Source organism: Mesitornis unicolor, unplaced genomic scaffold (genome assembly GCF_000695765.1).
Source record: "Mesitornis unicolor isolate BGI_N332 unplaced genomic scaffold, ASM69576v1 scaffold3015, whole genome shotgun sequence".
In the NCBI taxonomy this organism is placed as follows: domain Eukaryota; kingdom Metazoa; phylum Chordata; class Aves; order Mesitornithiformes; family Mesitornithidae; genus Mesitornis; species Mesitornis unicolor.
The window spans coordinates 104,828-132,016 of NW_010186186.1; the positions used below are offsets into that span (position 1 = coordinate 104,828).

The following is a 27,189-nucleotide window of genomic DNA, read 5'->3' on the forward strand; positions in this document are numbered from 1 at the left end:
GTAAATGTGGGGGAATGATTGCACACCCTTAGCAGAGCTATCTCCCATCTTAAAATACTGCATATTTTTATTCTAAACTGCAGATAATACATTCAGTGAATACCAATACATTCTTTCAAATATCTAAAATGCAAGCTGCTTGGTAAATTTATTGCTGCAGGACATTCAGACAATTCCGTAAAATAAACCTTACACAGCAGGATTTTGGGTATGGGGGTAGGAGATTTTAAAATAACACTTTGTTCTTTGAGAGATTTGGCCAAATGTTTTTGGGGAAGCGAAATAATGCGACTTCTCCTTCTGAACACAAGGCCAGTTATCACCTTTTGCCCTCATTAAGAAAACTACAAAAGCATTTTTTGGTACTCAGGCTGAGCTTCAGACTGTTTCAAATCCATCAAAGTCACTCCACTTCGCTTCTGCTGCTGCTGGTTGGCTCAATGCGCTGCAGTAGCCAACAGGATGCACTAAAGGCAGAGGCAGTCAGTGGAATTTCAGATGCCTGATCCTGCCAGCACCACCTGAAACGTTTGAAGCCTCAGACCAGAAAATGTTGGAAAAAGGGAGTGGGGTAACATTAGTCGAGTGGACAAAACTGGCACTTAGTTTTCCACCTGCTTGCTGTTATGCAAGGATACTTTGGTACCTGTAACCGAAGCAAGCTTGTAAAATGTCACTGTAGGAAAGCTTATACAAATGCACTGGTTGCCAGAATTTGAAAAAAAATCTCTAAGACATTTCTAATGTAGTTTTCCTTTCCACACACAAATACACACCCCAGAATCTCTCTCAGACAGAGGATACAGGCTCAACGACTTCATAGCAATAGCTGCTACCAAATGGGAAAGATACTTTTAGTTAATGGTGATCTAACAGCGCTTTCAATGACTATTTCAGGTTCTTCCTGATTCTCTGGTGTTGGCTCCTCTAATAACAGGTTTTTCTTCCTCCTCCACTCCTGTGACACACATAGACAGTAAATGAACTGCCTGTTGAAAATCCTGCCTGCTTTGACTTTGGGTCATGCTGAAGAACCACTGTACACTAAACGCTACACATCAGGATATGGGTATCAAGACTAAGACACATGTAAAATAATGTTTTCAGTTCAGTAGCTTCTGGACTTCAGTTCTATGCTGAATTGGGGTCATTTAGCATTCTTCCCAAGTTTGACTTCACTTTAACATCACATTATACCAAATTAACAATAAAAATAGGATCTGGAAGAATGCTCGCACTAATGAAAGTAAATTAGTAGCTAAAAATTAAACATACATATTTCAATACAAAAGAAGACTATAGATAAGGTTTGGGCGGATGTACCAGCAAAGGAGCTTACTTCTACTGTTCTCTTCCCCTGCTGCTGCAAGCACAGATTGGGCTGAGGCTTTTCATATTTAGACTGACTTCTCCTGAATATAAAAGCACAGGACATACAGCCTCCAAGGGCTCACAATGCCCACCAGCAATGTGGGTTTTTTTCGGCTACACCAAGTTTAATATAACTGAAAAAGTGTGTTCTAAAAAACACTATTTCATGATTTGTGCCTGAAGCATCAATATTTTTGTAACACTTTATTTACCTGTGACGGGTTATATGGAGCTCAGGATCGGTATCTCTTAATCTATAAAAGTGCGCTTTACGATTATACTGGTGAGTGAAAAACTAGCTACCTCCCAGTATAATATACTCGCAAATATATGGCAAATCCAAATTCGAGTTTCTCATTCTCAGTTCTGCAGCCTGTGCTGATCTGCGAGATTAGAGCAGAGCCCAGCCAGAGAAGATTGCTCCCCTGGTGACAGAGAGTTGCGTTAACTTGATCAAGGGTTGTATTAAAGCATTAAGTAAAACCTTAAATCACTGTCTCTTGCAGCTCTTGCACAGACGCTCACACACCTAAAATTTATTAGTATGGGCAATCATATTGATAAAAACAGCATATGAACACACAACAACAAGTAAAACCATATAAAACTGCAAGTTGTAATGCATTCTCAGTGAATACACAGAATTAACAGCAGATTATTCTCCATCCTCCATGGAGAAATTGAAGGGGTTTTTTCCTCTCTTTTTTAACATTCTCTTCACTTTCTTTCTATAAATAAATACATAACACAAGGAAACTAGCCCCTGCAGATCTATAAAATGCAGTGAGAAATTTAAATGCTACGTTCTGTCTGTATGTCCTTTAAGTAAAACTTGGATACCATGATTTCCTGTTCATAGGTGAAATTATCTAAAGACAAGCAAAAGAAATCAACTATCGCAAAGGGAAAAAGCCAAACTCACCACATCTACTTGTCACGAAAGCACAGGTTCGGGTAACTGTTAAGTGGGGGAAGCAGAAGACCTCTGCCTGTTGAGGATGCGCCTGCGCCCGAGGATGCGCAGTTCTGTGTCGCCAGGCAAGACAACTCATCGTACATGGCCAGAGGTCACACAGAGTCTATTTGGGGAAGGGGCTCATGACCACCACCCCTACAATGGTGTCTGCACAGCAGACCAAGAGTTACAGAAGTCCTCGAGGGACTGCACTGCATAAAAGGCAACCAGGGAGCCACGTGTGCGCCCACCACCAGAGGATCATCACATTACTGTCATCATGGGATCACTGTGGGATCCAAAGGTGGTGATACCTTTCCTTATCTCTCTCCTGTCTCTCTTTTCTCTTCTTTTCCTTCTTCTTATAAAGGTTTCCAGTAAGAACCCACATTGCCAATGTGTTGCATTTTTCAAGCTCAAGTTTACCTTTTCCAGATTCAGGTAGTTTATAAACAAAATGTTTAATCAATCATTTGGTGTTGTTTCAACTTAATTTAGCCCGAGGGGATCTGCAGAACCTTAGTCTCTCTCCTCCTGCCTCTGAGGCGGGAGGCGACAACACCCCAAGGGTTCCAGAAAAGCAAAACTCATTTGAAAAAAGCAAAATTTCACATTATGACACTTTAAGCAACTCTGATTGAATGCTCCCAATGGTGCCACTGAACATCATGGTCCCCGATGTGCCAGCACGCTGCTCTGTCAAAACACATCTGAAGTACAAAATGCAATAGGCTTCAGATGCTTCTTTCAAACAGTTTCTCTGGAGGCACCGTTCAGGCAAGGCTTTGTTTTTCTCATCAAAACAGAATATTCCTTCTCACTCTGAGGGCTTTTACATCCAAACTGTTGCATAGTCTAAGGTGACTATCATGTGCTTCAATGGCAAGTTTTAGTATTATATTTATACAGAGAAAAAGAAATGCAAAACCTAATAGCAGATCATTCTAAAAAACAAAAAAGCGGGTGCACTGACAAACTGTACCTCTGACCCCAGTGTGAAAGTGTCTAATTGCCAGAGAAACAGAATAGTAGTTAATCTTCCTGGGACTTTGCTACATTTCTCTTACAGGTCTGCTTTATCAAATTTATTCTGCATACAAGTAATTTTCTGTTCCAGATAAAGAGCTTAGGTTCATCATAACAGCTCAGCCATGCCTGCGGGCTAACTGGAGTCAGAGCTTTCATTTTCAACCTAAGATTGGATGCGCTTGACCAGTCAATGCACCACAAACCTCATGTTTTTTTCCTCTAGTAATATAAACGCAATAAAGCCAGGCAAGTTAATGGAGGTCTGCGCTACAGTAAAATCTAGGAGAACGGGGCTGGGTGGGTAGATAGCTTGTTGGTTTTTAAACACAACAGGAAGCATGGACAAAGACATTTTTCTTCCCAGATTAGGAAATCTAAGATTTTCCTTAAGCAAGTCATGTATCTCCTCCGCTCATGAGAATATTAATACTTGAAATAAACGTTTTACTGAAATAAAAGGAAAATTTCTCTTTATTATTTGTAAAACAGGAATATCTTGACTTTCTTCTTGACAAATGCCACTGGGCTGAAACATCAATAGCCTCATAAAACAAACTGATACCTCTAAATTAGCTACAACATTTTTAATGAATGTAAAATGAATCCTGAACAACATAATAGTAACTTGACTTGTTGAATCAACATTTTGAAGTACATTTCCAGTCCCAAAACCACCAGAAATCTGTAGAACTGAATCAATGATAAAGTGAAGAATATCACATGAAGTGTAGAGTAGAGTAGCTACCTCAGAATTACAAGCATAAATCTTTATCTTTCCTTTTTCATGCATGTATACACAGCTGCTTCTGAATATATTCATTACAGCAACATGCAGAACTCGCACGGGCCTTTAGCTCTTGCACACATTCAGACGCTAAACTGATCAGAGCAGATTAAGAGACAGCAAAAGCCTCCAGTAAAATATCTTTTATCACCCTATGCTTCTAGGGTGATAATCCTTCATTACATCAGCATCTTCACAGCAAGACAACTGTATTATTATTTTTTTTCAGATGGGGGAAAAAAAAAAAGAAGGTATTTAAGCAACTTAGCTCAAGCTATGCAGCAAGCCTATGAGAGAAGCCAGGGCAGAGTCTCATGATTAACAGCCCTTCATCATTTCACAAACTACAGTTCCAGGCACAGCAAACCAAAGTCCTTGTCCAAGAAGCATGGACTCAAAAGATGTGTCCAGGTTTTATTACCATCCCTTATCCATGGTATCTCAGAAAAACAACAAAGACATTTGTGCTATATTGCCCCAGGTGACATAGAGCATAACTAACATTATTATTAACTACTTTCTTCCTATTGTGGTAAACATACCTATACTGCCCAAAGACCTAGAAGAAATTATCACAAGTATTTTAAAATTTGTATACCATTCCAAGCATGGCACAAGCTTTGTGCAGACATAAAGGCAAAACCATAAAGAGTCTGTGAGTTAAAAAGGTCAGACAAACAGGGCTCTCCATCAGTCCTGGACACAAAAAACCGACATGGAAGATAAACACCAGCATGGCTGACAATGTTCCAGTAATGACCACAATGGAGGGCTCCCAGTGAGAAAACGGAATAAGGAGAATTTAAGGGCAGAGCTATTACATGATTTTCCAAAAAGGAAGAGAATAATTTAATAATCAAGCTTTAATTTTCTTATAATGTTAAGCTTCCTATTTATAATGTATGTATTTGTATTACGGAGCCAAACACCTGCATTATGTTCTCAGTGAACTGTAACTGTACATAATGCTATGAGTATTACTGGGGTAGTCAACTATGCAGAATGACCGTCAATGTACATTTTTAATTTTATTTTAACACCTTCATTTGTAATTACAATGCCCTGTTGACCCTTCTTCTCACACAGTGCTTATAGCATTGCAAGGAAGGATAGAAAGGAGGAGCCCAAATTCCTGAAGGTCCTATTTATGAGTCATTGGCTTGCAAAGACCTACAATCATTTGTCTTTCTTGAGAATGTAATGGGTGAAATGTAGTGTATCAAGCCTAAAACAGATTTCATCCTGGAATCAGTAAGCAGGAACACTGAAGTACATGATACAGTGCTATATAATACGCATGTGTTTAGAAATAAATCCCAAAGGCAGCAGCAAACCAAATTATCCTAATACATCAATTAACAGAGGGAAGAAAGTAACAAAAAAGTACTATCTGCTCTCTAAATATATAAAGAGAGTATGACAAAAAGAATAAAAATGGCTTGAAGTACTGTTTTGAACACATTTTTTTTACTTACTTGGGCAAAAAGGAATTTACTTGCTTTAGTGACTGACATTTCCAAGTTGATGACATTAAAGGTTTATCTATACACCACAAATACCTTGTGTGCTCTTTCACTCATTTCTCAGATCTTCAATTCCAGGATTGTAGAGTAAGAGGGTACAGTTATTGCTTCAATGCATGTAAGAATTGGGGGAAAAAATAACCTCATTAAAAAGAAGCCTTTTACTAAATTTATTCTATTTCTTTTCTGGACTTGAAAAAAAAGAGCCATACTCAGAAAGAGGATTAAATGGAGCATAAAGTAAGCAATCTAAACTGCAGGTGTTTTCCAGTATTTGACAATGCAACTTATATTTGAAGAACATGAAGAATAATGGTATGATCCTTGGCTATATCCAACCTTTTATACCCTGTCTTTCTTCATGCAAAAATTCAATTGATTTTATTAGAAGTCCCTCAATACATTATTTCTGTTTTAATAAAAAATACAATCCTGCAATAAAACGTCCTGTGCTTTGTACACTATGATGTTGTAGGAAATAAAGAAGCGAGAGAAAACATCAACATGGAAGCCTCCTAGACATGCAGTCTAAAGTATGATTAAAAATGCTAATCAGTCAGTGAATTTCAGAGTAGCAGCTGTAGAAGTCAGTCCTAGTTTCTTCTTGCAAGTCTGCAATGAAATATTTATGTGTCCGACGGATAACAGACTTCAGCTGCTTGAGGTGGACTGAGATGAGCGAGGACAAGATTAACATTATGCAAGCATGTAGGAACTGTACACTTTTCAGATCACCAAATTCAAATGTATTTTCAGGTACGCATATGGCCTTCTGACCTCAAGGATCACAGACTAAAGGGAGGAAAAGTGTCCTGAAAAACACCGCTTACATTTGGTGGTTTGTTTCACAGTTTACAGTATTTGTGCTGGTGGTTAACCCAAATACTGTTTCCACCACGTCTGCTCATGATGAATAGCACCCTAGCGCTGCACACTGGAACCTGGATGACATCTACTCTTCATTAAAGTTGTCTTCCATCTCCTCTCCCTGAGTGCCAAAAGACCTCTAAGGACAACAAATCAAACGTAAACCTGAAATTAATTATTTTCACTGGCTTGCTGCAACTGTTTGTGATGCCCTCTGATACCCTTCTAGCCAGGATTCTTTGATAGTTCTTTGCAAACATTCAGCAACAAGGCTAAGAAGACTGTTGGTTGCAAAATCTCCTGGCATATAAAAAAAACCACTTACGGAGAAAGCACAAATTCAAAGCAGGGCAGCATAAAAAACATTGGCTCACATTTATTTTACGTGGCAACACCAGTCAGCACGTAGAGGAAAAAGACCTCTGAAAAGTGACAGAGTACTTATTTAGCTATATCAAACCAATTCCCATCTAACAAAACGGGAACTACTGTGTACAGAATTGGGCTGGATCCACATAGCACATGATGCTCCATCACAGAGAACAAATAAACAAAACTGGATCAAATGATTTAATAGTGACCAGACTCAAAGACGACCCAGCATGACAAGGATAGGCTGTTGAGAGCCTCTCAACATTCAGCAAGGGAGAACAGTGAGAAAAACATCTACGTGGTTTTGAAGTGAAGTCGAAAGTAGCCACTCTTAGTTGCCTCCTGAAGAAGCTCTCTTCTCCACTGGCTACAAAATCAATCATAAGTTAAAGATACGTTTTACAAAGAGGTCCTACTGGGTTCATGCTATACAAGATTACAGAGGACAAAAGCCCAGCATTAAGGAGATGAGAAGACTGGAATCCATATGCAGTAGAAACAAGACAACAGATAAGTAAAGTATTCATTATACTAGAGTTAACACAAAACATATTAAGAGTGAGCTAAAGATTTTCTACCTTTAGCTCTAGGCTCAGAGACTAGCTCAGTGAAAACTCAGAGATGTAATCTTCAGTATATAAATGAGAAATGTTAGGAAGCTATGCAAAATATAATCAACTCTGCTTGCGAGTTGCAAGGCGGCCCTGGAGGTATGAAGCAGTTCGTGCCAATTCCTTGAAACAGTCTGTTAGACCAGACTCACCAAGCCTTTAGAAAAGAAAACAAGGGAAAAGCGGCCAGGGAAATACTGTCCAAAGCCCTACAAGAAATTAAAAGCATGAGCAGTCCTTTAGACTGGAAGAACCACCAGGGTTAGTGAGCTTATGTGTCAGAGAAGGAAAACCTTTGGGGTTGACACAGAACTTGAAGAGACAGCAAGCAGTTTCTCTACTAAATGGGCTTGTGCATTCACACAAGCTTTTTTTTTAATTAAAATGGGGGGTCCTTCTGGGTTCACAAAGACAGAACTAAGTCAATTTTCCACCACAGCAAACCCAAGCAAGTGTCAGATTACTCCCTCTTACCAAACAGCTCTACCCATCCCCTTGACAATCCCTTATTTGTAAGGGAAGCCAAGCACAATAAGAAATTCAGTAGACAATGTCTTTGCTCTTCAAAAAAGTAATCAGAAACAGCACAATAAAACCAAATAGCCCACAGGTTCCCAACATCTGGCGCAGAAAGCTTCATCTCCAGGAGCCATAAAAGGTTTATCTTGCCATCCTTTTATATGGCAATGCTATAAGCTTTCTGTCTTTGTAGTCTCTGCTTAACATTCATTCTTGTGAATATCTACCTACTTTTTCTACTGTTACTAAATAAAAGGAAAGCTTTTAAACATAGCCCTGCAGCCACCAAATTCACAATCAGCATATAAGGCTGAAGAGTGGGTTCCAATTCTTTATCATGAGTGATGTGCGTGTGATTAGCAGAGAAACTTGCAATCAGCCCAGCGGGTTCGCGTACCTGCTCAGCTGTTCTCTGCTGTCCACATCTCTTAGGAGAAAGGACCCTGTCAGACAGAACCTGCGAGACAGCAGCATCCATCACACTAAGATATACAAAGCATCGTTAATTATAATGCAATCAAAGCGCAAGTCCCTGAGCTCGTCACTTCCACTACGTTCAAATGAGATTTTGTTGCCATGAACACCTTCTATTAGCTCATGTCACCTCCTGCAGCACCTCATGTGCAAATGTTATAAGAACACTTTATAGGTTGACAGTTCGAGTTAACAAGTGTAGAGAAAATAACATGACAAGCGTGCGGAAATGACTCAAGTATCCCCCTTGTGAGCTTAGCCCCCTAATAAAGCTTGGCAGCTTTCACCTGAAAATGTAAATCATGAAAAATGCCAAATAAGGAAAAGCACCATCTTTTTTTGGTTTTTTTAATCAACAAAATAAATACGAAGACACAGGAGTTTGCAGTGCGAATAGCTGCAGTGGGATATAAGCAGTAGCATTGCCTTTGTAAAAAGTAATTGTATTAAGTTCATTAACCAGGTATATTTTTATTCTTTCTGATGTACTACTGCTTTTCCAGACACTGGCACGTGTGAAAAAATAGACAGCTTTCGTTCTGCTTGTGTTGGCTGAAGGCACATAAAAACAGGGAGATGCTGAAAAACAACATTAACAGAACTGTTGCAACCATGACTGAGTAAAGATCTAGGAAAGGAAGATTTATTAGAAGAAATAATACCTTTTACTAAACCTATTTTATAGTGAGAAAAAAAACAGGTGTGGTCCCTGGACACAAACACTTCTTCCAGGATAATTACCTATTACCTAAGGAACTGGCCCTGAAAAAGGACTTACGTGCCAAAAGCTTGTTCACTTTCCCCCTCCATTTCAATCAGACTAATAAAATACATTACCTGTACTGCTCGCATCCTTCTGCACCACGGTGCAGCACATCTTTTGACAAGAACAAATATCTCTTCACAATGTCTGTGGGATTCAACACTAGGGGATGACAGATGAATTAACTGATGAAGAATAGTCAGTTAAAGGCTGACAGACAAGCGGCTCAGTGATGATCAGCAGCCCTTCCACAAAATAGACATGCAGCCCTCAGACAAATAAAAACCATTAAGAACAGCAGAACAGCTGCAACAAGGAAAATCTGAAGTCAATCATTTCCCATAACAGTGGAATAATTTCATATGCCATCCCACTGAGCGACAACAGGATTTCTACTTGAGTGAATAAAACTGATAACGTGAAACACGCGTTGCTGCCTGCGCTTTATTTTCTTTAATGCATAAATAGTTGCATCAGCTTTACAGCAAAAAGCACAGTGGAAAATTGCCAACTACACACAAATTTAGAACCACTCTCTCCACTGAAGAAAATGCTTTAGGAGGGAGTAGATATTTGTATCATTTGCAGGAGTAACACCTTGGTGAAGTCAACACACTTTGCAGTAAAGAATTCGTCTTCTTGGGAAGTATAATGTATTTTTCCCTGTGAAATGAAAGTACTCACTGCTATGGCAGCTAACAACTACATATACAATAGTAAGACAGAAATGAGGTAGTGATTTCTGGATATTTTCACAAATGCTTTATTTATTATTATTATTTTGTTTTAATCGAACAGATTCTTTTTTTATGTGAAGACCTCAAATCTGTTGCCCTGAAAAGAATAAAAGACCAAGAGGGTGACTTTGTTCGCAATTTACAAGCAGCTTTAATGGACAGAAAAATGCCAGGTACTAAAAGATGCCTTTAATTCTAGGTACAGAATACAAACTGAGGCCTAATGGCTGGAAGTAAATACACAGTTACAGTTAATTTAGGAATTGGGCACGTTTTTTCTACTGGGTTTTGGTTTGTTGTTCTTTTTTTATTTTCAAAAACCCACGTCTTTGGAATAACCTAGCAAGTGAAAGCACAGCTGTTTCTTTTCTTCATATTTTCAATATCCTTACTTCAATACAACACACTGTCCTTGACCCTGACAAAAGATAAAACTGGTAGGGTTTTTATGACATGTCCTATACAAAAGGTATGGCCAGAGGATCCAATAGTCCTTTCCAGCTCCAGAAATCTGTTTATCTTTTTTTCTGTAGAAACCTGCAGCTACACATATACTAGGAAATTGTTTGGTATCACCTCTTGTATACACAGGAGAAAATGCTCTGTTCTCCTCCACTCCGTGACCCCACCACCTCTGAAGTTCTGTCATACCACACACATTGATATTTGCCTTCTGCTCAGCCACAGCACCACCTCTTACCTTAGTAAACACCAGTACAGGAAAGGACAAAACAGGCTGGTTGGGCCTAGAAATACTGCTAGTAAAAGTAATTTCTAACAGTTTGTCTAAGGAGAAAATCCTAAAATAGATGGGATCTCAGGCAATAACACAGATAATTTTTTCTTCTATTCATAGATGTATATCCTTTTAACGCATACTCTGGAATATCATTATGTACATAGTCCTATGCAAGTTCATGGCTATTGTGAACCAATCATAAGAGGAAAAACTTTCATAATTGCAGTCTTCCTTACAATACATATTCTCTGAGCTTTGAAGTATGGCCAATCCTTACAAATACCTCTTAGCATGTGGATTTTGCAACACTAGTGCGCAAAACCTATATGCAACAGTGTGTTCAAAATGAAATCCTAATTAACCTTAGGATCTGTGAATCATTTCTGCTCACCTTGTACTTGCAGTACATCCATACAAAAACGTTGCCTGAAGCTGCAACTTTCTACCTTTGAAATAAGTTCAGTGAATAAAAACAGAAATTTCCTTTGTTATTTGCCAAACAACTCTAAACTGGAATAGAGCTCTTCACAGGATCTGTAGTGCTTTTTGTAGCTTTGGTAAACAAAGACTGTTTGCCGTCACAACATAGAGCCAGAAGAACAAACTATGAGTTTGTTCACCAACTATTTAAACATGCAACAATGATTAAAGCACTCCATCATGAAAAAGTTTTTACCTACCCATAGGATCATTGGCTTTTCTTTCCTCACAGCAACAACAACCAGGCTCGCGAACAATTTAGTTTTGGCAGCTTCATGTGTTAGCTCCAAAAAGGAGAGGTCCATTAAACAAACTGAAATGTGCCTAACAGGGAGAACAGAGGATCCCAAAACCTTTTATCGGACACCCTGCTGCATGGAATTTTTTAAAAATAAATATTGAGCAACAATGAATATCTTTGAACTTCCCTAGTTAATAGACCTTACAGACCTCCTACAGCGCGGCAAAAATATGCCTGAAGAAATCAGTGTATCACTTCATACCATTTAATAATGCCACAATTGCCTTTGTGATCCAGACTGTATAGAGGGGTGAATGCTACCCGAGAGCAAAACCACGCACTAACAGCGCCTTTCTTTCTTGTTAGTAAGCATAGCATCCCTGCTTCAGTTCTATTCTCTTCCACCTGCAGGTCCTTCCAGTAGACAGCTGAGTCCCCTTCAAGCACCAAGCTCAGAATAGTTTGGCATCCAGCTTCCCAACGCAAGTTGTTAAAAACAAGAGCTGCTGTGATTCGTGAACCATGGCTGAATGGCTGGCTATTCCTTTCACTTAAGTTCACGATTTTTATTCATGTATCTGTATTTCTTTGAAATAAAAACCTCACAAAGACACCAACATGCTGAGATTCAGTGTCTCATCAGTGCCTAATACAGGCGATGAAGAATCTGACATCCACAAACTCTCATCCTAAACCTGTCTATTCTGAAGATTTCACTTGCACAAATAAGCTTTGTAGGTCACTATTCACTTCTCAATAAGTTATTTTACTGCTGATTTGCATCCGGGCACAGAAAAGTAAGAAGAGCATTTTATTTTTCCATTATTTTCTTACTTTAGAAATACCAAGATAAATAAAAATATATGCATATTTATGAATATACATATTCACAAGAACTCACAAACACTTTATTTCAAGTAAATGTATCAATTCTGATAATACCTTGTTACTAAACTCTGCTGTTTTGAGGGATATATGCATATTTATGAATATACATATTCAGAAGAACTCACAAACACTTGATTTCAAGTAAATGTATCAATTCTGATCATACCTTGTTACTAAACTCTGCTGTTTTGAGGAATTACTTCTGCTTCCCTTCTGCTCTTAGAAACCTGAAAAGCAGCATGAACAACCTGACAGCCGCTCTCTGAAACACAGGTAGTTCTCAGTCATTAATAATGGTTCAAGTTTGTTTAAAAGATACAAATGTTCCCACTGTGATCAAATAATAGAAAATAATCCTCTTTCTTTTAGCCTCTTCTTACATTAGTAAACTTTAGAAGTGATTCAGTGTAAGAACAAGTCAACATACACATTACTTTGTAGTTGACTGAGAACTAATTTGCATTAAGTAGACATAAAACACAAATCCTTAACATGTGCCTGCGAGCAAGCAGCATCTGAAGCTCAGTCATGACTCTGTCTTCATTTCCTTTATTAATTTCTGTTTCCTCAAAATCTTTACTGATTGCGCACACTTCTGGCACAGGAGTGAGGAATCAAAGAAGAACGTTCCAGGCTACGGGGAAAGCCAAATTTCCCAGAAGTTACCTTCTAACATAGGGGAAAAGAAAAATATTGTCCTGACTTCGCATCTCTGGTGATCCGTTTAATAGTGTAGGTGTGAACAAGGCACTTGCATGAGGCATCTCAGGAAATCATTGCATCGCTATAAGATCCACCTAACACCACATCCCCAGCAGCCAGCCTCTAATCTCCAGCTATAGTTTGACAGGTGCTTTAAGTTAGCAGCAATGCCCAAAAAAAGATGCTTTCCCTGCTTGCCACCCTCAACCAGCGACCCCCCTGTGCCCACACCACTCCCCACAGCGTGGTGCCATGACTACAGTGAACAAAACCAGGGTCAACTGATGCAGCTACTGCTTGGTTATTTTTTACCACAAAATTTTCTGACCAGCAGAAGCCCTGAAGCATAGAGTTGAAACAGTAAAAGTATAAGTACGAATAAACAGCTGACACCACATCTTTTCATAGTTCCCTTCGAAATATCAACACATTAGACACACAAAATTCATTTCAGAAGGTTACTTTTCCATCTGCAGTTTTACACTTTCCTGGATACGATTCTGTCCATAAAACAGTTTGTGGTCTCTACTGACTGCTTTCTGTCCTCCCGTCCCAAATCTGCTTCATACAGCCTCAGTCTTGTTCTGAAACTGCTCATAATGTGTCACATTTATACTTTTAGATATTGCCCTGAAGAATGCCAGAGCATTTAAGGAGACAATTCATCACATAAGCCTTAATTATAAAAAAAAAAATCCCATGTTATCTGCCTGCAAACTAAGGAACACAAAAGCAAAGCCTGAACAACAGCGGTGAAAACTGTTGCACCTGATGAAGACCAGGTGAAAGAAGAAAAAGACACAGATAAAGAAATATTGTGGTCTATTGCAAAAAGAGCTCATAATTGTCACATCAGAAAGGGTAAAATCTATCCTGTATAAAGACTTGAATTAACAAATTAGGGAAGATGTCAGTGCTGATACTTTGTGATTTAACTTTGAATATAGTTATCACGAATGGAATAAATCTCAATGAATCAAGAAGAAAAAATATTCCTTCTCCTTTTTTATTTTCCCCTTTTCACAGGCTCAGAGAAGGTAAAGTGTTTCACAAGAAAAGGTATAGCTTTGATAACAAGATCAAATTGCTTTCCATGTCACATCTGTCCTTAAACAGTAAAGACAAAAATGACAACTTCTTATTCTCATCTGGAGGAAAACCTCTGTTAAAATGTGACTAATGAAAATATGAAAAGACTTCTATTACCATGCACACTGCCACATTTACAGCAGGAAAATCACATTACTTCCCTCTTTCAGCTGAAATGCCTGACAGGTTGTTGCCAACAATGTGTATTTCACCAGCTCTCTTATTTTTCTCTGAACAATGCCCCTTAGAGGGAATATTCATAGAAAATAAGACTAACCCCTGGATTTCAATTTTTTAGGTAACAGAAAGGTTAAAATTTTTTTCCTGTAGTTGTCAGCTCTTGACCTGTTTAGTTCCCAGCTTCTCTCTCAATTCCTGACCGATTTACAACACTATACAAAGCCTCTTCCCTCTTTCCAGCTCCTGCCACTGACTTCTTCCCATCCTCTTAGCTTTCAGAGCTCCACTAGGCCCAAATTTCCTCTAAACTTCTTTCCTTCCCGATGCTTCATCACTTCCTTTTCCCCATTACTTGCAGTGAACTCCACTCAATACTTAATCTCTCTTTTCTTACCTTCAATCCTTCCTCTCTTATCATCATAATCCTCCCTGTTTTCTAATGGGAACATAGCCCATCCTGCAGTAAGCCCTAACCTTTCTTTATCCTCCTCACTCCTCTCTGGATCAGGTCCTGGCTTTCCCCACCTCCTCCACTCCAGTAGTTGATTCCAGAAGTTGACAGAAGTCTGCCAGGATAACAGTCTGCCAAGTCCATGGATTTATAAAGACAACTGCATTTAACTAAGTGCTCCCTCCCACTATTTACTCATTTTACTTCACACAACACAAGTTTCACAATGCTTATTTTGGGATAATTTCTTCAAAAGACACTCCAAACATTTAAAATCCGATCACTTCAGGTTAGAGTAACAAAGTCAAAGCTGGTGGGGTTTACTTTTATCAACTACAACATGCCAAGAAGAGATGACAGGAGACTTCTCATGCAAATGCAGACTTGTACTTTTTGGAGCAGTCAAAACTAACCTCATTTCCTTTGATACACTCCAAAAAGTTATGCAGTGAAGAATCCTGTAGGAGTTATTTTTAGGAGACAACACGAGTTCTGTTACAGCGCTGCCTGTTTTGCAGGATCAGACATAGCAGGATGGGTATGTAGGAGCCACTTAAAACATGCATATGAATAATAAAATATTATATAAAAAACCTAAAGACCTTCTTTTTGTCCAAGATGTCTGTCTGAGCAGCAGAAACAGACTTTGGTGAACAAACTTCCATTAGCTTTGGACTGATTAAAACTCCCCATCCCGTTGCAGATGTTCAAGATGCTGAAGCAGGCTGTTTGTAAACATTCTAACTCCACTCCCCATGTTTTCTTTGGTGTCAAACACTACATTTTAAGTAAGCGTCATGCAATGAATGGCTCCCACTATTACCAACTACTTCTCCTCAAGTACCGATGCTCCTCTGACTGCCAACCAGCTCCAAATCGTTACAGCTATCCAGAATGTTTATCTAACTAGAAATCCTAGACAATTACCTGACACTAATATTCTTCAAAACCAAAAAAGCTCCTCTAAGCACATAAATGCAAAATGTTTGCTTCCTCATCAAGAATCCAAATACAAACATAAATTTCTGTCCTGAATTTAAAGTGCATTAATTTCAGATAGGCTTGTGTTGTTTGGGGGGTTATGTGTGGGTTTTGTAATGAGAACATCTATTCAGTGAGTTAGGAAAATTCATAAAGAAAGATATTAAGCTATTCACGAGGCCTATGTTATTTCAATGAATTATATTAGTTGTACTGAATAGATGCTATGAATACAGAAAATTATCTCTGAGACAACAAAATGTGTTTTAACACCTCATTCCTTTCCTGAATGATATATTTCTGCCTATTTCTCTGTTAAAAGGTGAAATAAACTAGATAAGCATTTCCAAAGCTAATTCCCATACATCAATCAGTAAAAGAGCATGCAAAATACGATCCTGAGCCTTTAATGGACTAGCATGCAGCTGCCTAAGTCAGAAACCACTCTTGTTCTGAATGCAAGCTTTTGGGGTCTGCAGCTCATTTTCCAGCCACTGCCATGTCCTTAACCCAGGGTCACCCAGCATTGCCTCCAGCAACACACTTGCAAGAGACGATGAACTGCAAATGTAACGACCCAAAAAGTGACCCAACAGCATTTCCATTTCTCACCCCATTACATTCTTTTTATCAAAGGGACCAAAGGCCTGGAAGAAGCACCCTACCCTGAATTGCTATTGCCTGGGGAAAAAAATACTGTATTTATTCTGAGTTTATTTTCACATAAGCAAAAGAAAACAAATAGGCAGCGTATGGGAAAACATTGTAGAACTCATCACAGGACCGTTCTTGGTCACACTGTTTGAGGAACCTACATAGAAGGAAATGATGTGCACAAGAAGCGACAGGAGCTCAATTAGTCACTCTAGGAACAAGACGGGGCAACCTTCAAATTTTGTTTTCATAAAATCCAAATGAGTACAAACTACCTGTGAACCACCTGACCTACATGATGAAAAAACCCAAGACACTGCTTAATTAGCATTCACTAGCCATAATTTTCAACTTCAGTGAATTGGCTCTCCGTTAACTGTCTCTCTCAGAGCAGTCACCTAGTGATTTCTGTTTTCCTATTGTATGTATGATTTGCAAATGCTAACCTAAGAAGATATACCACAGCTGCAAAACCATTGCCAGTGCTAAGGGCATCACCCAAGACAGTAATCTTCCAGTGCACAGAAGGAATTAAATTAAAAGAATTTTAAAAGAATTCTTTTAAAAGAATCTTGGACTCTCATCTCTTCCCAGTAGCAAAGGGCTTTGGGCATCTGACATGAGTGTGGTTGGTGGGGAGTAAAGAAGACAGAGCCAGACTCTACTTAGTCGTGCCCAGGGCATAGACAAAAAGGTGTAAACTGAAATACAAGAATCCCAAGGAAAAAAGGCTAAAAGAACACCTAGACAGGTCGTCAAGAGAGGTTCTGGAGTCTCCATCCACAGAGATATTCAACACCCAACTACACATGTCCCTGGGTAAATCCCATCTGACCTTGTCTGAGCAGATGTGGTGGACCAGACAACCTCCAGACGTGCCTCCCAACCTCCGTGATTCTGCTCCTCTCCTACTACTGATTTGTGTACTGTGAGAGTCAGTAAGGAGCACTGATGAGATTTCTCAAAGGACTGTTTAATCTTTGCCAAATCCCTGACCTCTCCCACATCTCCACAGCATGACAGGCACCGAGCAAAAGGTAAAGGTCTTCATCACAAATGAGTTCTTTCATTGGACACGCCATGTAGGTGGTGGCATGCAGATTTTAGTAGCCTGCATCCACAAACAGACTGAAAACCATAGAATGTTGTTGATTTTTTTTTTCCCACAACACTGCATAACCATTTTACTACAGTACTTGCCTGTACTCAGAACATGTTGTGCTTGTGGCAAATGTGATGATGAATAGGAAAGTAAAATGTAAAAGACAAAAGAAAAAAGAGAAAGAACAAAGCTGCTTTTGCTTGACAAATATAGTTATCTGTTTAAGCAATATTGAACATTATTGCATATTTTAACACATTACTAGACACTTGCATGTAGAAAGAAATCTTTCCCATCACGTGGGAAAAGAAATCCTCAAAAATAGTAACTCAAAAGATCAGCAGCTTTGTAACAAGCTTTCTCTTAACATCAACTGCAAAAACGTTTGGGGACTGCAGTGAGACTAGCACAGAACTGTGCTTTGTTAGAAAGATCCCTTAATTTGATGTGGTTTACACGTTATTTTTTGAGTCTCAGCACACAGCTGAGTATTCCAGAAAAATATGACAACAGAAAAATAAACATAACACATTGCAGAGGATACCGTCTGTAGTTTCAGAAGTCCAGTCCCCTGTAAATTAGTTCAGACAATACTTACAGCAAGTACTCCCAGATCAGAACTTCAGAAGAAGATATCAGATACCCAACTTGTACTGGGTTTGGCTAGCAGAAAGTTAAATTTCTTCACGGTAGCTTGTATGGCACTGTGTTTTAGATTGGTGACCAAAAGAGTGCTAATAACACAGGGATGTTTTGGTTACTGCAGACCAGCGCTGGCACAGTCCCAAGGCACTTTCTGCTTCTCACACCACCCCATCAGCGAGCAGGCTGGAGCTACACAAAAAGTTGGGAGGGGACACAGCTGACCCCAACTGAGCAAAGGGATATTCCACAGCATATGAGGTCATGCTCAGCAATAAAAGCTGGGGAACAAAAGGAGAAAGAGGGTACATTCACAGTTACGGTGTTGGTCTTCCTAAGTACCCCCTATGTCTGATGGAGATGTGCATAATGAATATGTCTTTAAAGAAGTGCTTAGAACACTACAGCATAAGTATTAAGTTATATCTAAATTAATTTCTGTTAGTTACTCGGTCTCAAGAATTAATTCAAGTGTCTAACAACTGCAGTCTTATTTTTACAAGCTCTTAATACGTTAAGAAATGTATATTACTCTACAGACATTGATTTCCCACAGGGTATTTAGCTGAAAAGCTTCTAGTTGACTTGACCTAAAAATCACAGACAAAATGCTTAAAATCCCAGTTTGCCATTTCCATTTTTTTTACGCTAATAGTTTGTGAAAGGCACTTTCTCCATGCTAAATTAAGAATATAAAACCCAAATTACTATTTACCCACAATCAGTAGTTTATTCCTAGTTAGATAGCACTGTTCAGCCTTACGCTACCAAAGTAGTCCTGACAGCTCTTGCTTTAAGTGGCTTCCACAGTTTCTTTCCACAAAGGAGCAACACACCAAATTCATTGCAAAAGGGGAAATTTTGTTACGTTAGTACAAAGCTAGTTATAAATGAATGCTGTCAAGTCCACTTCACATGAAGGGTGAACCGCTGCCTTACAGGGTTTGCTTGAACAGTTCAATAAGAATTGATGTTCTTAAATATTCTCCCTGGAGAAGCCCAGCATAGCAGAGATGAATTTGAATTAAGCAGAAATCCCATAATTCAGTGACAGAACAAAATGTAACATCTATTTTAACAATGAGAAAAAACTGCAGGAACTTCACCAGAGATGATAAATATATATAGCAAGTTAACAACAGGTTGCAGTTGCTTGTTATTGCAACAACATTAATATTATTGCAACAGGTTGCTTGCTAGTTCTAAAGAAGATTGTGCAGAATATATTAAAGGAGCGCGTGCATTTGGCTTACCCAGTTCATATTTTTGTAACAGCTTTGGTATATCTGAAAAAGGCTGTTCTCTTTAAGGCTTTTTCTGAACCTGAACTGAAACCCTGGGAACTCAAATCCTTTCCATAAACTTCCATTCACTGCCTTTCCAGTGCAGACTGTCAAGACAGAAGTTATCTGCTGTTAGGACATTAATCTTAGGACATCATTAATATCTCCGGTGTGCAGATGGAGAGTATATCCCATAGGGTTTTCTCAAGCCTTTGCAGGTCACATTTACAGGTCACAAAAACAACCACCTTCAATTCCACTTTTAAGTCTACTAGTCACCCTCTGTAACTCATAAACCACTCAAATCATGTATTTTCAATAGCATCCTCCACCTAATGTGTTGGCCACAGATTGCATAAAAATCTCAGCTTCCAAATGGTCTCAGCGTAGCCTGTCAGAAGGCTTGAAGCAGAAGGTCAAGTCCATATTTAAGGAGAAAAAAGCAGGAGAAAAGAATGATAAAGCAATCTGGAGCAAATATGAAAATCACTTCAATCCTTTCTAGACTGGCAGCCAACCTAGTTTTACCCACGCTCAATGCTTCATCAGACATCAGCAAAATATCACACTATTCAGTACAGAGAATACAAACGGGATAAAAACCCCAAACACTTTAGCTCTTACTCATGTACATACAGTGAAGTCCATAGGGGCACAGGTCCTGTTGTTTCTCTCATAATGTAGCAACTGGGTTAGAACTCATGCTTGATACTAAGACCACTCAGGGAACATTACAAATGAAGTCACCTGAGAGAAGCACTGATCACCGTTTCATGAGTTGCAGATTTGGATAATGTTTCACAAAGTATGATATCAAATAGAAGGATAGATTTGAATACAGTGGTATGGATAACGCTCCTTCATTGCAAGTACCACTTCTGCAGCACACTAGAAATCTGACGGTTACTTGCTAAGTCACCCCAAAGCACCTAGGTACAGTTACTTACACAGAATATCCAGGACACCTAACGAAAATTTAGGCAGGAGCTGCTAATAAAAAAATTATCACAAATAGACACTCGAAGCAGGGGCCATAACACACTTTCATTATAGCAACTGATGTTTTACCTTTGTGCTCCCTCCAGAGGCACACTCAGAATCTCAAATACTTGCAGATAATATCTGTTTTGCTAGCATCTCATGAAGAACTCAGCATGAGCCACCAATGTGCCCCTCCAGCCCAGAAGGCCAACCGCAAAAGAAGTCTGGCCAGCAGGCCGAGGGAGGTGATTCTGCCCCTCTACTCTGCTCTGGTGAGATCCCACCTGGAGTACTGCCTCCAGTTCTGGGGCCCCCAACCTAAGAAGGACATGGAGCTGTTGGAATGGGTCCAGAGGAGGGCCACGGAGATGATCAGAGGGCTGGAGCATCTCCCCTACCAGGACCGGCTGGGAGAGTTGGGGCTGCTCAGCCTGGAGAAGAGAAGGCTCTGGGGAGACCTTACAGCGACCTTCCACTTCCTGAAGGGCTCCTACAGGAAAGCTGGGGAGGGACTTTTTACAAGGGCAGGTAGTGATGGAACGAGGCGGAATGGTTTTAAGCTGGAAGAGGGCAGATTTAGATTGGACATTAGGAAGAAATTCTTTACTGTGAGGGTGGTGTGACACTGGCACAGGTTGCCCAGAGAAGCTGTGGATGCCTCCTCCTTGGAAGTGTTCAAGGCCAGGTTGGATGAGGCTTTGGGCAGCCTGGTCTGGTGGGAGGTGACCCTGCCCCTGGCAGTGGGGTTGGATTGCATGAGCTTTAAGGTCCCTTCCAACCCAAACCATTCTGTGATCTCACTATTTGTGTGTCATTTACCTTTGTTATGTCTTCCTCAAGTTTCAGATGGCTCTCTCTATGCTAAATTGGTCAATTATTAATTCTGCAAATTTTATGTTTCAACCCTTACACTTATCCAGCTGAATCCTGCAGTAGCCCATGAAATATTACTGTGTATTCCAACACTATTTTTTCCATATACTGTTCCTTAATTTGTATCTTACGTATACTTACTGAGGTGTTAGGTACTCAGAGTATTCCCGTATAAGAATCACAGAATCTCAGGAGTTGGAAGAGACCTCGAAAGATCACCCAGTCCAGCCCCCCTGTCAGAGCAGGATCACCCAGACCAGGTCACACAGGAACGTGTCCAGGCGGGTTTTGAATGTCTCCAGAGAAGGAGACTCCACAACCTCACTGGGCAGCCTGTTCCAGTGCTTTGTAACCCTCACAGTAAAAATGTTTTTCCTTTTATAAGAATAAGAATAATACAAGTATCAGGAAAACGGGATTTTGCCTAATTCTCAATATTGGATAGACAAGCAAAAAACCTCAGTAATACAGCACCGGCATCTTGAAAAACTATCTTAGTTCTGTTGTTACTTGTAGGCAAGGCAAAAAATGAAATGAAAATTGAGAAAACAAATGAAGAAAGTTTTTTGTAACTACATGATAGGCAGCGTGGGAGAAGACATAAATGCAACTATTTGAGAGCTTGACAAGTGGGCAATGAAGACTTGTATCACTGTTAAAGCAGAGGAAAAAATGCTGGGATGACCTTAGGCCATGAAAGTCTAGAAAAATAAGTTGTGCGGCTCTTATTGGACTGACACAAGTAGGCAAGGCTGCCTTGCTCGAGGCAAAAGGAGAGGACGATGCAGCATTAAGGGCAAGCATAAAAATCTCTACCTGCAAGGATGAAAACTTGTAGCTGAACTTAAGAAAAGCAGAACATGCCACATTCATATGAGATTGAAATGTGAGAAAATTGAAAAAATCCAACAAAAAAAACCAATAAAGAACAACAACAAACCACGCTCAAGAGAGTACCCAGAGAAATGTGGTCCTGCAGAGCAGCAAAGACAGTGGTAGTGTTCACCCACTGATGCAGGGAAAAGCTGAAACATGATGGGTTTTTTAGTCATATAGCATATAGGCTGACGGGCAGCTGTGGGCAAGGGAACAGTCACCAATACAGAGCATTATTTTCTTTGTAAGTAGTTACAAAAAAGGTAAAAGGCACGACTGTGAGAGCCAAGTGTAAGCAGGCAGTCTCATTCTACTGGATGGATGCAGTCTTATTTCCAGACAGAGTAACACCACGTGTGCATACAGTGCAATGCAGCTCATGGCTTGAAGCTGGTCAGTGTGGTCTAGGAGCTCCAACAACCCTCTGAACTTTCCTTTAATTTGTAGTAACACACAGCTACTTTCATTCACATCCTCTTTCATGACTACATGGTTTAACGAATGACTGTAATTTGTTCCCACTTCAAAATCTCAATCAGTAACTTAAAAAAAAAAAAAGATCAGCAATTTAGTTTCTTTTTACATTTCCTCTTTAGCACTGGTAAAGGTGATATTTACGACAGTCACCTTTCCACATTAGCCACTAGTATGAGAAGTGATGGATAATTTTGTTGCTCATACACACACCCCCCTCAATTTTCACTGTTAATTCCAAGTCCTGTGGGACATCAACTCTTTTTCCCTGCTGTTCTGTCTCCTAATCCTCTTAAAGAACTTACAGTGATCTGGGAGTCTGATCCTATTTTATTTCAATGTGGTTATTCTAATTCCTTCCTACATTCTACCCAGGTTTACATTCTTTTCATTGATCTTGCAGGGCTGCATATTTCAGATCATTCAGGTCTTTTACGATGTTGCTTTCCTCATTGTTTTTCTTTCCTTTTGCCTCTCCTACACATTGGAAAAGAAGAACCACCTATCTGGAGAACAGAGAGGTCAGCCATAGTCTCTATCAACCTTCTGAGACATGGTTAACTAGTCTATATATCATATCTAAATACTTAAACTTGTAACTGACGACTTCATAGTCGGAATATTTGAATAATGAGAGTTTCTACAGCAATATTCATCTCTTTAAATTGCACAAGTCTCAACCACGCTCATTTAAAGAGGGTCTATTACACTGCACAGGCTAATCAGCATTAAACCGTTCCAAAAACGTGTCCTGAATTACAGTTTTCACCTTTTGTGTAACTATGCTATACTGAAGTGCAAAACCATTTTTAGTGAAATGGTGGCATCCTGTGGCAGAAATCAGTAACTGCAAGGATGACAGTTTAGAAATTACTGTGATTAAAAACACACAATCTGTAATCTAAGCAGTTAATCTCAAGCGCCTGTTTCAGTTCATTATTTGCATTACTACGAAAATGGCACATTTGCAGAGCTATTTTTAAAGACTTTTTTCGTTCCCTACATCTCATTTATGAGTAGCACAGCTCTTGTCCAGATTACAAATTACTTTCGTCATCTCACAAGTGAGTTAATACCACTCTTGGGGCATTAACGTTGTGAGATGGTGACTATCTTTGTGGGTTTGATATATATTCTTAGTATTTATAAGACTTTGAAGGTGCCATTTTTCTGTTCAGATAATATTAATTTTCTACAATTTTTAATTCCTTTTCCTTCAAGGGAACTCTGCTTATTCTTTTGCATTCTGGTTGTCTGGAGGTGTGCAAGCGTTGTTGGTTTGGGTTGGTTTACTTTTCCTTAAACCTCACTTTTTACTAAAAAAGCTTTCATTAGCATTTTTCTTAACATATGAAAATGATATTTACATGTATTGGGGGTGAAAGCAGGAATAATTTGACCTTCATTCACAAGTATGCACAGTAATCGTGGTAAAAGTTCTTGACCTTTGACTGTAACACAAATAACCATGAGCAAACACTTGTGAATTCGTTGACAATCTTGCTAATGAATGTGGAAAAGAAACCCATGGATTTCACACATAAACCATGAAGAAGAGACTGAAACAACCACCTATCCCCTCCACACACTTTGTTTACTTCCTGTGGTTACAGTGTTGTCACCTCCCCCGGCCCATCATTCATACAAGGCTAAATCAAAGAAAGTGTTATGGATGTGAACTTCCTGCAAAAACAGAGAAAGGCACTGTAACTACAGGCTCTATTTTATATCTCTCAGTGTAACAATTCAGTGGATTAAAAAAATCTCTTTAAAAAAATCAAGGTTTTTTTGTGAAAGTAAGTTTTGCGTTACTGTACTACTTCATCTGACAAGTTGGCAACAATCTAGAAATAAGAAAGGCAGGCGTACAAAATCTTCTCCTTCCTGAAACTCATTTGCCTCCTGTCCTTTCAGGTAGCGTGAAATTGTTCAGTGAATGCTGAGAATACTGCACAACCTGATAATGCTGAGAATGATAATCCTGTCATTGAGGCGCAGGCAATCCAACCTGCCCAGGTTACACAACATGAGTGTACAGGCAAGCGTTTTTGTAAAAGACATCAAGCAACTCCATTTTAGTTGAGCGTTTTCAGTGACCATTGCTTCAGGACACCACTGCACTAGAAAACTCTGTTGTGCACCAGCCACACACAGTAAGAACGTGCTTTGGTACTGATGTAATATCCTTCTGCCATTCACAGCAGCATCTGTGAGCCCAGACCAAAGGAATATTTGGATGACACATTCAGACACATGGGTGAGATTTACCAAGATTAAAGACAGATTTCGCACCCTCTTGAGAAACCCCCAAACCCCAGTTTCCTGCCATAGTTCCACAAGGGGATTTCACATTAAATCAGATCCTTCTCTAGAGACCTATTTTTAAATGATCAACCACGAACTGGTATGGGCCAATGTCACAGAGGAAGACAACTTCAGTCCCCCTTGGCTTCTTGGGTGAGAGAGATGTTACATGTAGTGGCAGCCAGAGCAGCACACAGTCCTAAGAGTTGTCTAAGTAATGGTATGACTTGATGAGTTTTTGTATTAGCCTGTAAAACTACACCGAAAGAGCACGTAACTGGAAATCTAACATCAGTTTGCACCGATCAGCTTCACATCTCTGAAAAACTGCAAAAATTCTCTCCTATAAAAGGCGGTTGTGTTCACATCTGAGTCTCTCGGGGATGTGCTTGGTCCTCAATCATCGCAACATAATGGCTACTATGTAAACTTGAAAACAAAAAGCCCCCTTATTTATACATCTGTTTAGCAACTCTAGGCAGGGGTAAGAAACTTGGAACTTTTTGCTTTCTATGGAAAGCTGTTTTCAGGTATGTGTGGAAAATGAATCCTCTTTTTTCTAGCTAGCATGTCGAATAAAATATTCCAAGTTAATAATGGCCACAAAACTTGTTTCCCATAAGCTAAAAAGTGAATGCCACTGCTGTAGATGTTCAACTTCAGCATCTCTCACTGGAGACCACATGCATAAGTATAAATTACACTCATCTTAAAACGTTTATTCTCAATATAGAAACAGCTAGAGGAAAAAACCTGGTGGCTATAGGACAGCACAAACTTGTCAGTCAGTGTCTTTGACTACTGTTTCACTAGAAGAGGTTTCAAAAGTACTCTCCTGCAGTCATCTGATCTGTCTTCACTTTTATAGTCCTCATGAAACCTCAAAGGTTGTCAGAAGAGATCCTTTCCTCCCCTCCTTACCTTGTGCTCAGAGTGAAAGCACTCAAACTCGTCACCAGTTTCAAAAGAGACCGCTCAGACCTTTCAGATGAACCTCCTTACAGACAACTTCCACTCTGTCCAACTTCTGCTCTGAGTCTCATCTCTCTCCTACCAGACATTGAGTCCATGAAGTAACCAACACAGTAACAACAAAATGTTGCCACAGAGTGGCCCGCTGTATTTAACCTCAGAAATAGTCATACTGATTTTTGCTGCAGTTCCCTCCCCCAGTATTCTTCTCCGAGGTAAATCAGCAAAGCATAACAAGAATCTCTTCACAGAAAAGTATGCAAACCTTTCCACGATGTCACACCCTGAAAAAAATACTTTTACTATCTGTAGCTGAGCTTGGACCACATTTTGGAAGCCTGAGACAGTTTTTTGTTTTTTTTTCCTCCCTCTTTATTACCATCCATTACTTTCAAAGTTGTTGATTCTCATGAGAGTTAAGCCCATCACAGAAAAGCAAAATCTTACGCAAATGGGTCTAAAACTCACCATGCTGTTCATTTTGGAAGAGGATGAGCTTGCTCTCTGCTTCTGTAGGCTGTTGAGCTCTTCTGTGTTTCCATCCTTTGGTTTTATGATCAGCCGACTGCCTCCAGCAGTACCTTCTGAGGAGGATCTCAGTCGCTTCTCGAGAAATCTGTCTTCTCGGTATGGACTGAAGCTATTGGCAAGATCAACTACAAACAGAGAAGCAATCAGTGATCATTACGGAGAATTAGTCTTTACAAATATTTTCTTAATCAGAATGCCGCTTTGCTTGAAATGCTTACACGGAAAGGCAATCGCACAAGAGATGTTCTGTAGAAAGCAGACAATGCTTATGTAGACAAAAGTGTCACCTGGGCCACCAGTTCACTGTTCAGCCTCCAGTGAGCAGCACACTTGGCACACTACAGCCCAATCCATGGCTCCTCACAGCATCCAGAAGGGCCTTGGCTCCATCCTTTCCTATCTCCACTCCTTCCAGGACACTTCCCAGCCACTGTCCAATAAAATCCACCACAGAAACCATCGCTGGTCCACCGGTACCCCAACCCAACCCAACCTGCCTCACACCCCTGCATCCCTAGGCAAGTTTAGGTTTCACAGGACCCGGTGACAGGTTTGTTACCACTCCACAGGACAGGGGTGCATGCTGGGTTCGGTTTCTCTTTGACCTTCCTAGCTCAGCTCTGCATCTGCAGCCAGCAGACTGAATCCCAGTCCCCAGCTCCAGTTAAACAATAACACATCAGGAAAGAGGAGAAAAATTGTATTTTTGAAGTGTTAGGGCAAGTTTAGAGATAGGGAAAG

The 27,189-nt window shown here is 39.7% G+C and overlaps 1 protein-coding gene across 1 annotated transcript in view; it reads right to left on the reverse strand.

Moving 5' to 3' along the window:
- CCSER1 (coiled-coil serine-rich protein 1) overlaps positions 1 to 27,189 on the reverse strand; it is a gene marked incomplete at its 3' end in the record, with an annotated part of 95,579 nt that overhangs the window by 65,153 nt on the left and 3,237 nt on the right. Inside the window, exon 2 of the mRNA XM_010185079.1 lies at positions 26,386 to 26,573. Coding sequence (XP_010183381.1) covers positions 26,386 to 26,573 — 188 coding nt within the window. The remainder of the gene's footprint in view (positions 1 to 26,385; positions 26,574 to 27,189) is intronic.